Genomic DNA, 14,665 nt, shown 5'->3' on the forward strand with positions numbered 1-14,665 from the left:
TACAACTATCTATACTACATAGCAATAGCTGTCTCTTCCTTAGCTTAGCAATGTTATACCTGTACTGTAATGTACGTCATATCAAAAATGACGTTACTTGTATCTATTGAATATACAACTTAACCCTCCTGCTATTTAAAATATCCAGAGCTTATACAATTTTTTTTTTCTAGTTAATTCGTAATACCATACGATTCGGCAACGCATTATCCTATTCCTAAGCCAACAAAAATAAAAGGAATTTTTTTTTATATTTTTTTTTTTATTTTAACCTAAAGGAAAAAACAAACCATGTTAACGCCTACCAACAGACCTGTTTGCAAATATAGCTGCTCCCACTGAATGACCCCTTACTCAGCCCCTCTTAACAAACAATGAAATAGCAATGCCCTGTAATCACTTTGAGGAGTATAATTTTTCAGTTGATATATAACCCCTTTAAACTAACCTGTTAACATTAACCACCAACCCAGGTGTTCAGAAATACCGGGATTAGGACCCAGGCGCGGGGAAAACCCTCTCGGTGCTGATGGACCCATAGATCTTCCCAGGTAATCCGTCTAGGAGAAGGAAAACTCTGAAGCTAAACCTAAGGGGAGGAAGACCTCTCCAGTCTTGGATGACAACCTTCCTAGAGCTGGTGACTCAAACAAATTACCGGTCTGCAAACATAAACTGCTTTAGGAGTAGATAGGCACTGTCTATCGCCCGGCTTCCATACTCCTTCTTTGCTTATTAGCTAGGCGTAGAGGTCGAATCATAGGGAGTCAACAGAGCTTCAGTGGTCGATCTTGTTTTCTGACTAGGGCCATGAACGCCATTTTCCCCACTCCCGACACATCCCATCCCCTAAACTGGGCACTTAGAAGTGCTTGAATGCCATAATGCCAGTACAAGTAGATTGGGTTGACCATCGTCTGATGGGTTGAGGGTACTGGATAGACAGTTCCTGGCTGCTGTTCCCAACTGGTAGTACTGGAGCCCTAACTCTTTGGTAGCGCTTAGAGCAGCTGCTCCGTCAACAGTTGTATAATATCGGGTTGTTTGTAGTGCGATGTCGCGCATGGAAAGGAACCCTGCACTCATCCCCGGTGGGCTATCCCGAGGCCACAATCTTAGTAGATGGCAGGACAACTGATGGTCTGCTTGTGTTGCATGTCTGGTATTCTGCATAACCACTTGTTCAGCATCCCTTACCTAAACTGAAACTCTAAAAAAAATATGACAGTACAATAAAAAATTACGCTAAAACCAGGCCCAAACTCAAACAAAACCAACCTGCCTTCTCCCTTGAGGCTTGCATTTACGAACATCCATGGGCTTAGAACTAATTTAAATGATGTCAAAGCATTTCTCCTAACAAACACCCCGGATATCTTAGCACTAAGTGAGACTAACCTACACTCCTCCAGCCCTTCTAACTACTTTAACATGCCTGGCTATCTCCCACTCTACTGTAAGGACTCTGACAGACATATGCACGGACTTGGAGTCTACATTTGTAACACCCTCTCCTTGACTAGAGAAACAAACCTAGAATCGGATGATCAAACCTTTATGTGCTTTAGACTAAACATACAACATAACATTAGCTACTTTTATTTTCTCTACTGCTCTCCCTCGACCCAGGACTGCACCGTAATTAACAAGGTATCTGACAGCATAGACACAGTACTCTCCCTCAACACTAGCACATGTATTTGGTGACTTTAATGTCCACCACAAAAACTGGCTTGAATTCTCTACTTACACAGATGCAGTGGGCAGCACAACACATAGCTTCTCTATATCTCACTCCCTATCACAGATGGTTACGTTTCCAACCCGTTTCCCTGACCAGTAAGAACAACACGCATCACTTCTAGATCTATTTCTGACAACAGTTCCGAGGATTGTATAACAAATGCTGACAGCCCACTCTGTAATGCCAATCATGCAGTGATAATGGTCGAAATCGCCCTAAACTCTAGACCCAAAACTGAAGAGCCAGTGTTCAAAACAACGAGATATTATAAAAAGGCTGACTGGGAAGCCATCAGAGATCTTACAGAGATGCCTCATGGGGAAATATTTTTTCTCTTCCTGCTGAACAGTGCGCAAATGAGACCACTGAATGGTTCAAAACGGCAATTGAAGCACATGTTCCCATGCGGAAATTTTATAGCAAGCCCCACTCTCCCCAATGGTTTACTTCTACTTGCGCAACTGCCATTGCTCAAAGGCAGCATGCATACCACAGATTTCACCGACATAAATCCAGTTCAAACAGACAGAAGTATATAGAAGCTAGAAGTAACATTAAGAAAGAAATAGCGTCAGCTAAGAGAGAATTTAGTTAAACCACTAAAAAATGCATAGAAGCACAAAAATTAGGAACGCGTGACTTCTGGAAAATCTACAACAGTGTAGTAAATAATGGGTAATCAACAATTCCCCCACTAACCAACAATAATGAAGTTGTTTGCTCAGCAACTGACAAGGCTAATATGCTTGCCAGTCGGTTTGCCTCAAACTCCACACTGAACACTTCCAACCACCCCCTGCCTGACTTTCCTTTGCGGACAGACGCCACGCTAGATGATCTAAAAATCACCCCTGCTCAGGTGCATGCTATCATAAAAAACTTTCACACTTCAAAAGCATGTGGACCCGATCTCATCCCAGCTGTGCTATTAAAAAAGTGCTCAGCTGAAGTAGCTCCAGTTCTCTCCAAACTCTACAACAAATGCCTTAATGAATCTTTTTTTCTGGACTGTTGGAAAACTGCTTCTGTGGTACCAGTATTCAAGAATTCTGGTGAAAGAACTGACCCATCTAATTATCGCCCCATTAGCCTCCTCCCACATTTCGCCAAAATATTTGAGACCTTAATTAACCATGCTCTAGCCCATCACCTTACAGATGCTAAACTTCTGGCTGACAAACAATATCGATTTAGACAAGCCCATTCCACAGCAGACATCCTCACTGTAATCTCTGAACGTATATACCATTCACTGGACAAAGCGGGGGAGGGCAGAGCGGTAGCTCTAGATATATCTAAGGCTTTTGACAGGGTGTGGCATGAGGGTCTCCTCAGGAAAATTAGATCATACGGTGTCACTTGTAGAATACTTAACATAATTAAATCCTTCTTAGATAAGAGAAAAATCCGGGTTGTCCTCGACAGTCGTACATCTAAACAATATGATATAAATGCGGGAGTGCCTCAGGGGTCTATCCTTGGACCTCTATTGTTCCTAATATTCATTAATGACCTCCCCGACAAAATTCCCCCTGAGATGGGTATATATGCTGATGACACCACACTCTATAACAGGCATGACAGGAAAACAAATGAACATATATCTAAAGAAATGGCAAAAACACTAGAGGATGACCTCCAATCTGTAGTGGAATGGGGACATAAATGGATGGTCACATTCAATGCTGCCAAGACTAAACTAGTTTCCTTCAATAATTACAAGAAACCTTCTCTGCCACCAATAGCAATGGCCAGTGACTCTTTATCTGAGAATACATCTTTCAAACTGCTTGGCGTAACGTTCACAGGAAACATGAATTGGAACAATTACACTGAAAGCGTTGCCAGGGCCGCTGCGAAGAAGGTAGGCTCTCTCTACCGTGCTAGAAAACTACTAACACCCGAAAGTATCCTGTACCTCTATAAGGCCACCATTTGCCCATGTATGGAGTATTGCTGTCACATTTGGGCTGGTGCATCTGTCTCTCTCTCGTTCCTAGACAAGGTTCAAAAGAGAGTCGCAAATCTGATAGGCCCTGAACTGGCATCTAAGCTTCAACCTCTGTCCCATCGACATAATGTTGCATCCCTCTACTTGTTCTACAAGTATTTTAATGGTGAATGCTCTGGCGAACTGCAGACACTTGTGCCCCCACAACGTAGACACCCTCGACAAACGCGACAGGCAGCTAAATCCCACCCCCACACAGTAAAGATCCCTAGGTGTAAAAGATCTTTCTACTCCAATAGTTTCTTCCCCAGAACCGCTAAACTCTGGAATTCCATTCCAGGCCACTGCTTCCCCAACTGTACTGACATGCAGAAGTTCAAGTGTGACGTGAACCGACATCTTGCTGCCCAAATCCCAACATAGTACCCTAGTAGTTGTTGCCCCTGATAGTAGCCCCCTACACCAAAGTGGCAATGTGCCTTGTTTGGGGTGAAAATGTAATTTAAAAAAAAAAAAAAAAAAAAAGCAAGTTCAATAGGCTAGACAGTGATGGTAGGCAGTACGCCCATCGGAGGAAAGACGAAGAATTTAATCGTAGCTGCTCAGTTTCAACGCTGCAAGGTGGTGGATGTTCAGTTTTGGTGTGGAGCATTATTAGTACCAATGGCCCAGGGCCTATAGTTTGTTTGCAAGGTCGAATTAATTCGATCAAGTACATTAATATGTTAACTGAGCATTTTCTACCCTACTTTGGTCAGAATTTGGATGATAATCCTAACTTCATACAGGACAATGCTCCCATTCACACAGCTGGCAATGTCAATAGGTTCCTGGAAGAGCATGCTATTCCGTGTTTAGATTGGCCTGCACAATCTCCAGACCTCAATCCTATCAAAAATGTATGGCATTACATCAAGCAACAGCTACGCAATGATAAAATTTCAAATTTGGAAGAACTTTGGACAAAAATTAAAGTGGGATGCCCTTTCCCTGGAGTATTGCTGCAGTCTAATTCAAGGAATTCCCAAAAGATTGCAGGCTGACAAATTGCAGAAGGACTATGCAACTAAATATTTACTAGTTCATTGTGTTCCTGTTGTATTTGTGTTGCATTAATGTCCTAAATTTATATTTAAATAACAATTTTCCATTGTGTAGACTTTCTTTTGCCTCCTCAATTTAAAGTTATTTTTTTAAATTGACGTGAACACTAGAATATTTCAATTAAAAGTCAAATATGAACAAGTAAAATTATAGAAGAATAAAAGGCCAATCAAATGAGGTATAGTTTGTTTAAACAGTTACATTAAATTTAGCTTACATTTGCAGACTTTCTTTTTGCTACCTGTGTATGTATATATATATATATATATATATATATACACACACAATTATTTACTATAATAATTATTAAATACCTACAGACACTAGTGTTTCATCCTTTTGAGAATTGTCATTGCAGAGTGTCATAATTAACACTGGTCAAGAGATTCAAACCAGGCAACGAAGCCATCTTTGACTCTATTAGCAAAGACTAAATCCATTTGGCCACTATTAACTGCGAGAAATATTGTTGAAATTTATATATATATATATATAAAGAACAGCTAGTTAATAAAACGTTAAAAAACACTTTGAAAAAGAGTTAAAAACATTTAATTTTAAAAAGGAAACACTAAATAAGTGGATAGTCCTTAATCCGCGGAGTTTCAAAGAAATACTTTCCTTCTCATCAGAGGGTAGGATTTAGCAAAATGCGGGATCGGATTTTGCTTGCAAAATTATTTAATGAAACTACAAGTAAGTCATAGATCTTACTTGGTAACAAATATTGAAGCAGAGGGAATAAGGTGATGAAAAAGGTGATTTCACGTGAATGGATCGTCTGGTGAAAGGTAAAATATCCAATAACGGTAATATATATATATATATATATATATATATATATATATATATATATATATATATATATATATATATATATATATATATGTGTGTGTGTGTGTGTGTCAGTACAAGACAAGTGTGTATAGTATTTAAGAGGTGAAATGGAATGGCTTGAAAGTTAATACAACAAAAATGAAATATGATATCCAATGCAGAAAAAACAATGTCTGTCTTACACGAGAAATACCCATGCAGTATCTGTAAGTTTGAAACTGATTCAAACTTAATCAAATGAAAGACATGCAAAAAGTAGTTTCAGATAATGTGCTCCAGCCATGCAGTGTTAGAGTTAGCAGTTAATATTATTTGTTGAATTCCAATTTCATTAGAAACATGGAAAGAAGTTTTCAAAAGAATCAGTAAATTCACTTACCTTGGCCATAAGATTTTTTGCATTATTGCATGCTTGTCACTAATTATTAACAGATACAATTAACTTTAAATTGAGTAAAGGAAAGAAGGTATTTATTATTAGAAGAATTATAAATTAGTCTATTTTCTTAGTTCTTAAAAACCAAAAACGATGTTTGATTTTTGCTGACTGGAAAGGATCACAAGAATTTCTATAGTTAATTATGTTGGAGTAGTTAGAAATATGGTAAATTCTCCTTGCTTCAACATTCATTTGCCTATATGAATTATTTGTGATGCATGTAATACACACACTGGTAATAAGCGAAGATTATGTGCCTGAGCATAAATTGAATGTTTGAAGGTCAACATTGATCAACAGATTTTTAATCAATCTTGTCAACTACAGTTCTTTAAAACTTAGAACTGCCTGTTGTGGAACTCTGTTCCGTTTGCCTACTTTTCAGCTGACTACAATATGGTCATTTTCAAGTCCAACATAAACAAGTTCATGATAAGCCGTTTCCTTAAATAATCCAATTTACCAAATTTCCATTACTAACGATTACTACACTATTGTCCCAATGACTACTGTATGCTCATTAACTCTTATCCTCGAGTGGCCTCAAGGCCTTGATAAGAGGTGACTCTCTTGTAAAAAAAAAACCCAAAAAACTTCAATTTCTTTTTTAATAAATTTATACTTTTAATTTAATATTGAACTCATTACCAGATTTTATTTATTTTATTTTTTTCAGCTTGGGATATTACAGTTGCTTTAATGGCTGAAAATGAAATTGCTGAATTGAAATGTGATGCTAAATATGCTTATGGTTCTTTAGGAAGGTATGAATATATTTGAAATATTTGTTTCTCTCTTTGCTTCTCAGATGATACATTCTTTTTTTATTATTTTTATTGTTTATTAAATTTAATTTTTATTTATACCTCTCCAAAAACAGTCATTTAAAATGGCATTTACTCTAGCTCCTAAGCACCATCACTTGTATAATTTTATTACATGCAGCATTCAAAATGCTTTTCAAGTACTATGTCAATCTTTATCTTTTTCTGACACACCTGACATCTGTAGAGTTCCTCATGCTACATCTTGAACAATAATTAGCAGAACTTCCATGGTAGTTTAAAACTTCATCGCATAAGTATACAATAGAATGCTCTTCAATAGAATAATCAGTATAATATTAATTCTGATAAGACCATGAATTAAAAAATATTTTTGTAGACAAATATGGATAACTGCTTGAGATATAGAACTTAGACATTGGCTGGCGATAAATTACTTATTATTGTGACCTGCACCAACTGAACACTATCTGACGATAAATAACTAATTAGTATTGTGATCTTTACCCACCATACACTGGCTAGTAATAAGTAACATTGTATTGCAGTCAGCACCGGCCAGACACTGGTTTGCGATAACTAACTTATTAGTACTGTGATTTGTACCCACCAGACACTGGCTAGTAATAAATAAATTATTAGTATTGTGATCTGCACCCACCATGCACCGAGAAATGGGCAGTCAATTTCCTACACACTGAAAATACAATTCAACAGGGAACTATTGGGAACTACTAGAAGTTCACTTCCACGCCACCATAGCATATTCTTTGACACTGGTCGTAGAGCACACACTCAAAAAAAATGTTGTCAATATATGAAGACATAGCCGTATTTATGATCTCGTCCTGACTTAAATGGCCCTCATTATTAAAGGGTGACATTGATCCCAAATCTTAGGTGGGTAAGACAATATTGTTGCCCCTTGATCTCTACTGTTTGGAAAGGCCAAAAAGATTTGTCGATATGTACTTGCAAATAGGGTCTAGCACTGCAACATTTGATCGTTGCTGTTGCTATTCCCTTAATTTTTGCAAGCAAACATCCATGTTAGCCGTATACATGTCCACGTGCTCATTTAGCTCCTGATAATCCATAACAAACCGAATCTTCTGTTTGTTTTTCTGCAGAACAGCCATGAAGGAGTTAGACCCTTTAGTGGAACCGAGTTCATCCTCTGCAGTTGATCCACGTTTGCAGCTCACGATCATATTCCTCACAAATTTGTGCTGGGCTGGTTATTCGGCAAGTCTATTTTTCAACATAATTGGAGTTTGGTCCCCAGCCCATTTCCAAGATGTGATACACTTCCAAGTTTTCGTATCCGTAGTTAAATCAGATCCAGTAATGGTAATGCAGAATTTGATCACCAACACAAGTCTCATCTACTCCTCCCAGTCTTGACTGCATCCAACCCAAGCAACAAATCCAATCCAAGTAGGTTTCCCTCCACAACTAAAAATTCTATGCTGATGCTGAAGTTTGCACCAATATTAATGTGAACCACTCCAGTTCCACAGCAATTAAGTGTGCTTGTGTCTGCTGTGAGCACACAGGTTACTTTCCTCGTCCATTCCTTACAACACAACTTGCAGACAAGTGATTGTGTGTATCCGGTATCCACTAGAATTATACATGATATTCCATTGATGCGAACAGTCATAACCAGGAATGCACCATTTACAAGAGTCTGGTGGATGAGATTACGTTGAATTCTTCGCCTTCCCAGCTCATTTTCCTGACAAAAGCAAGCAACGTGTCCACATTAGATATGCAAGCAACGTATCCACATTAGATATGTATTTTGTCGAAATTGCAACTAGTGCAGTCTGAAAATTTTTTTTGTGAAAATTAGATAGACAATTTACTTGTGTTGTTGCTTTTTTTTTTTTTTTTTTTTTTTTTTTCTCTCAAAAATGGTGCAAGGCGACTCCAAGGAAAAACTTTTTTGGGGAGGAGGGATTATCTCCCTTGGGTTAGATGAATTTTTTTTTTCTTTTTGTTATTTTCTATTATTTTCCGTATATAAATTTGTAATAAATGGATTCCAAATTTGGTTAAATTCAATACTTTGACAGTTTAGGATGTTGTTGCTATCCACCATATGTGCTGCTTCCTTGAGTTTCCTAACCCTCCATCTTTCTTCTATATCTAGTATTTTAACGTCATCCCGCCTTGGGGAATGAAAACAAAAAAAAAAAAAATGAAAACACGCGTAAGTTTCTATCCATGGTTTCATAAAACGTTTTTTCACTAATATTGACAATTAACATAAGAATTAAGTTAAAAATTGAATCATAAGAAAATCTTTAAAAATACCGTAGTGACCCTTGAAAATTGAACTTTTTTATAATTTACGGACACACCCTCAAACCCACAGTCTGATTTCTTACAATACAGAGCTAAACCCATTTCCCTTAGTCGAAAAAAAAAAACATGGAGTTTACACCTGACAAAGGTCATAGGTTTCAACGACTGAAATGTTGTGCTAATAATACTAAAGATGAGAATAATTGTCCAAACAATCAAAATAATAGAAAAACCCAGCAATTGTTTATGCACATTCAGGACGTCAACATTTACAACCTGTCTGATATCTGACTTTCTGTTCCCATACTTTTGAGTTCTCCCAGTATTTTCACCAGCATCTGTAAGCATCTGGAAACCATATCCTACATTTTTGTCTGACCACTAACATTTTCACAGCAACTTTTGGTTTTTCATTTGCACGGGAAGAATAGTAATGCTGACGTCTTGGACATTTTCCTGACACTGATGATATATACCCAATTCCATTACTGGTTCCCTGCACTTACTGTCATTAGTAATGATGGCTTGTGTCTAGATCAGAAGTTGTATTATTGTAATGGTGTCCAAACTGGAGGAAGTCTAGATCAGCAGCTTTACATGTAGCAACCCTAACATGAACGTACATGTCACTTATCTTTCAAGTAACACCCTCCTTAACCAGCAAAACAAAATGATGCATCTAAGCTAAAAACTCGTTTGCTGTTTCCTCTGGTCAGTCGCCACACCACAAATTGATAAGCTGTATTGAATGCATCTATGCATATGCAATCATAAGAGCCTGTGTATAGCAAGAGCACCATCTCACAATCATATTGGCAAGACATACTCAATCTTATCCATGGGGCAAAGTGTGCAAACCAATTCAACATTCTCAACACAATGATTGGCATGTCAGTTATAATGTTGCTAAATTCTGGAATCAGGTAAACATCAAAAACTTTTCCATCCGCCTTGAAAAAAAAATATCTATACACCAAAATAATTTGAGCTCTGCTAAAATAATTGGCAACATGAATGATGGCACGATGTGTTCGCACACAACAAAGGATGCATGTATATCAGAACCAAAGAGCATTTCTGCCACCAATAATCCAATCAGCACACAGCTTAAAAGCCTGGAAATCAGAAACATTTTTATGTCTATTCTTAGATTCTGAATCTCTCGCATTATTATTCCAATATGACTTTGACAAGATTCACTATGTACAATTCTACCTTCTACAAAAAAACACACAAGTTACTCTAATCCTCTTACCCTAACATCGCGGTAGATACCAGAGTCTAGTTTTGTATGGAAAAAAAAAAAATTGAAAATTTATTTTTCCATTTTTTTTTTTTTTTTTTTTTTTGTAAGTACATTTAATGCTTGATTTTCATAAATAAATGTCTCTACATTTGCTATGATACTTATGTTTTGTTTTTGTTTGTAACACTAATTTCTCTTATCAGATGACTATTTTAAAAATAAATTATATGGCATAAAAACCAAAATCTCCAATTCCTAAAAATTACCAATTTTATTGTGTTATTTGTAAAATCTTAGTCTACTACCTAAAATATTACACTACCAATTAAAAAGTAAACCTTTTTCCATTCTCTGCTTTAAAAAATAAAACCAAAAATATAGTTTCATTTTATTTTCATATAAATTGTATGAGTTTATTTTGCATTCAGTAGATAATTAAATGTTAAAATACATTTGTATGTACAATTTTTTTAATGCTTGATTTTAATTTATTGTATTTATTTATTTAGATCTCCAGAAATTCCTGCAAATTCTACAATCACATACACACTTGAACTTCTGGGAAAAGAAGAGGGACCAAATTATAATCTTATGACAATTGATGAAAGAATTTATCATGGGTAACTTTAATAATTATTTCACATTGAATTTTTTTATTTTATTTCACATTGAGATTTTACATTGAATTTTTTTTTATTATTACATATGATGAACATGTCTGTTATTCTTACTGCAGTTCTTACTTGACTATTCATGAACTATTTGTTAAACAATCAAATTCCTTTGAAATTCTGATTTTCTTCAGATTGCTAAAGTTGAACCTGGTTAATATTTAGATGGGTGATATTTTGGAATATCAGGTGCTTTAAGAAAACAATCCACCCAAGTGTATAAATTGCTACCAGTTTGGCTTGGCATAAAACTGGTGACTTTTATTTGTAATAATTTTTTGATTCATTAATATACAAACGTTTCAGATGCTCTTTTTCCTCATTAACAATTTGTTTGAATTTTTTTGTTGACAAATAATAATAAAACAAGAAAAAACTCAGTGTTACTCTTCTTTATTTTCTTGGATTCATTTTTTTTTTTTTTTAATTTTTTTTAAGGATTTCAATAATTTGTTCTAGATGAAAACGCAGTTTGTATTCTTTCTCCGACACTAATCATAAAATGTTCACTTGAAAAAGGAGATAAAAAACATTTGTACTTTATCTTCCCTTCCCACTCTTTCTAGAAAAATACAAAGAAGAATAAAGGATAAATATAGTGTAAGACATATTGGGGATAATCAATCATTGTCAAGCATAACATTATATGATATTATGACTTATTTAAAATAGAAATTAAATTTTATGTTACAAATTGAGAAATTATTCAAAATAATAATTTTTTTTTTTTCATTCACAGCAGACACAAATTTTATTAAAAAAAAAAACAATATTTTGCACGTACATTACTTGATATAATCTCAATATTTTCCAACAATCAAATTGATTAGAAAAAAAAAGTAATCACACATTGTTTTTTTTTTTGTTTGTTTGTTTGTTTGTTTTTTTCCAAAAATAATTGATTCTATTTTTCTTTTCCTTTTCAGATCTTTGAAAAAGGAACGAGGCAACTACTTGTTCTCTCGGAGTGACTACCGTGGTGCTATTAATTCTTACTTAAAGTAAATATATCTGCCGTTTAATTCCTTGTATCATTAAAGCTTTGATTGGCTAAAATTACTGAGACTCGCACTCATATAAATTGGTGTTAATCCAGACTGTTGAGCTTGGTATAGCTTTGTTCATTTCGTTTAAGAGATGATCATTTGCTAATTCTTTAGTGATCTACTTCTATACTTGCTTAACATATCTCGATGAGATGTTATTAAAGTTAAGGATAATAAAACTGACAATGTCTTCACAATTTTTGTATATGTGATGTCATTGCTCGTGACATTTTTGAACGTGATGACATTGCTTGTGACATTTTTGAATATGTGATGACCTTGTTAATGACATTTTTGAATATGTGATCACTTTGCTTGTGTAATTTTTCAATCTGATGACTTTGCTTGTGTCATTTTCTAATGTGATGAACTTGCTCATATCATTTTTGAATGTGATGACTTCGTGTCATTTTGTAATATGTGATGACCTTGCTCGTGTCATTTTTGAAACTGATGACCTTGCTAGCATCATTTTTGAATGTCATGAACTTGCTTGTGTCATTTTTGAATGTGATGACCTTGCTTGTGTCATTTTCTAATATGTGATGACTTTGCTCATGTCATTTTGTAATATGTGATGACCTTGCTCGTGTCATTTTGTAATATGTGATGAACTTGCTCGTGTCATTTTGTAATATGTGATGACCTTGCTCGTGTCATTTTGTAATATGTGATGACCTTGCTCGTTTCATTTTGTAATATGCGATAACCTTGCTCGTGTCATTTTGTAATATATGATGAACTTGCTTGTGTCATTTTGTAATATGCGATAAACTTGCTTGTGTCATTTTGTAATACGCGATAACTTTGCTCATGTCATTTTGTAATATGCGATAACCTTGCTCGTGTCATTTTGTAGTATGTGATGAACTTGCACGTGTCATTTTGTAATATGTGATGAACTTGCACGTGTCATTTTGTAATATGTGATGAACTTGCACGTGTCATTTTGTAATATGTGATAAACTTGCTCGTGTCATTTTGTAATATGCGATAACCTTGCTTGTGTCATTTTGTAATATGCGATAACCTTGCTTGTGTCATTTTGTAATATGCGATAACCTTGCTCGTGTCATTTTGTAATATGTGATGAACTTGCTCGTGTCATTTTGTAATATGTGAAGAACTTGCTCGTGTCATTTTGTGATATGTGATAACCTTGCTCGTGTCATTTTGTGATATGCGATAAACTTGCTCGTGTCATTTTGTAATGCGTGATGAACTTGCTCGTGTCATTTTGTAATATGTGAAGAACTTGCTCGTATCATTTTGTAATATGTGATGAACTTGCTCGTGTCATTTTGTAATATGTGAAGAACTTGCTCGTGTCATTTTGTAATATGTGAAGAACTTGCTTGTGTCATTTTGTAATATGTGAAGAACTTGCTTGTGTCATTTTGTAATATGCGATAACCTTGCTCGTGTCATTTTATAATATGTGAAGAACTTGCTCGTGTCATTTTGTAATATGTGAAGAACTTGCTCGTGTCATTTTGTAATATGTGATAACCTTGCTCGTGTCATTTTGTAATATGTGAAGAACTTGCTTGTGTCATTTTGTAATATGTGATGAACTTGCTCGTGTCATTTTGTAACATGTGATGACCTTGCTCGTGTCATTTTGTAATATGTGATAACCTTGCTCGTGTCATTTTGTAATATGTGAAGAACTTGCTTGTGTCATTTTGTAACATGTGATGACCTTGCTCATGTCATTTTGTAATATGTGATGAACTTGCTCGTGTCATTTTGTAATATGTGATGAACTTGCTCGTGTCATTTTGTAATATGTGATGAACTTGCTCGTGTCATTTTGTAATATGTGAAGAACTTGCTCGTGTCATTTTGTAATATGTGATGAACTTGCTCGTGTCATTTTGTAATATGTGATGAACTTGCTCGTGTCATTTTGTAATATGTGATGAACTTGCTCGTGTCATTTTGTAATATGTGATGAACTTGCTCGTGTCATTTTGTAATATGTGATGAACTTGCTCGTGTCATTTTGTAATATGTGATGACCTTGCTCGTGTCATTTTTGAACATCGGATAATCTTGTTTGTGTCATTTTGTAATATGTGATGTTGTTTTGTGTCATTTTGTAATATGTTGGTGCTACCAGATCAGGCTGTCTACTGACTTCTTGAGACGAAATGCACCTACAGATTTTTTTTTTTTGTTTTGTATCTCCCTTTGCAAAACTTAATTATGTTCTGCAAAACTAAAAAACAAAAACAACAGCCCCCTTTTTCCCCTCCCTTCCCTTCCAATTTTTTTGTCTTTTTTTTCACCTCTACCACTACTTCCCAACCCCGTCGGTGGGGTATTAGAATACACTGAGTGCCCACCCAGCAGAGGGTAAAAGTCCTTCAACGGGGCTACCTGTTTGCCGTAGGTGGCGACCCGTATCACCTTGGAACCGGATCCTGGTAGTTGAGGGTTGCAGAGGACAGAAACAAGTTCCTCTCCATCCCAACACACTACTTTGGCCCTTACCTCGGTTAGACGGGTGGTCGGAGAGGCCCGCTCCGA

General features: G+C 35.8%; 1 protein-coding gene across 2 annotated transcripts in view; it reads left to right on the plus strand.

Annotated features, from left to right (window-relative positions):
* The window catches only part of LOC145276850 (peptidyl-prolyl cis-trans isomerase FKBP8-like), a 104,541-nt gene that overhangs the window by 36,831 nt on the left and 53,045 nt on the right, over positions 1-14,665 (plus strand). For both annotated transcript variants that reach the window (XM_080128215.1, XM_080128216.1), the window contains 3 exons: positions 6,752-6,839; positions 10,926-11,036; positions 12,014-12,088. In XM_080128215.1, coding sequence (XP_079984341.1) covers positions 6,752-6,839; positions 10,926-11,036; positions 12,014-12,088 — 274 coding nt within the window. The remainder of the gene's footprint in view (positions 1-6,751; positions 6,840-10,925; positions 11,037-12,013; positions 12,089-14,665) is intronic.

Source organism: Euprymna scolopes, chromosome 5 (assembly GCF_053919585.1).
Source record: "Euprymna scolopes isolate OS-2025 chromosome 5, ASM5391958v1, whole genome shotgun sequence".
NCBI lineage: Eukaryota > Metazoa > Mollusca > Cephalopoda > Sepiida > Sepiolidae > Euprymna > Euprymna scolopes.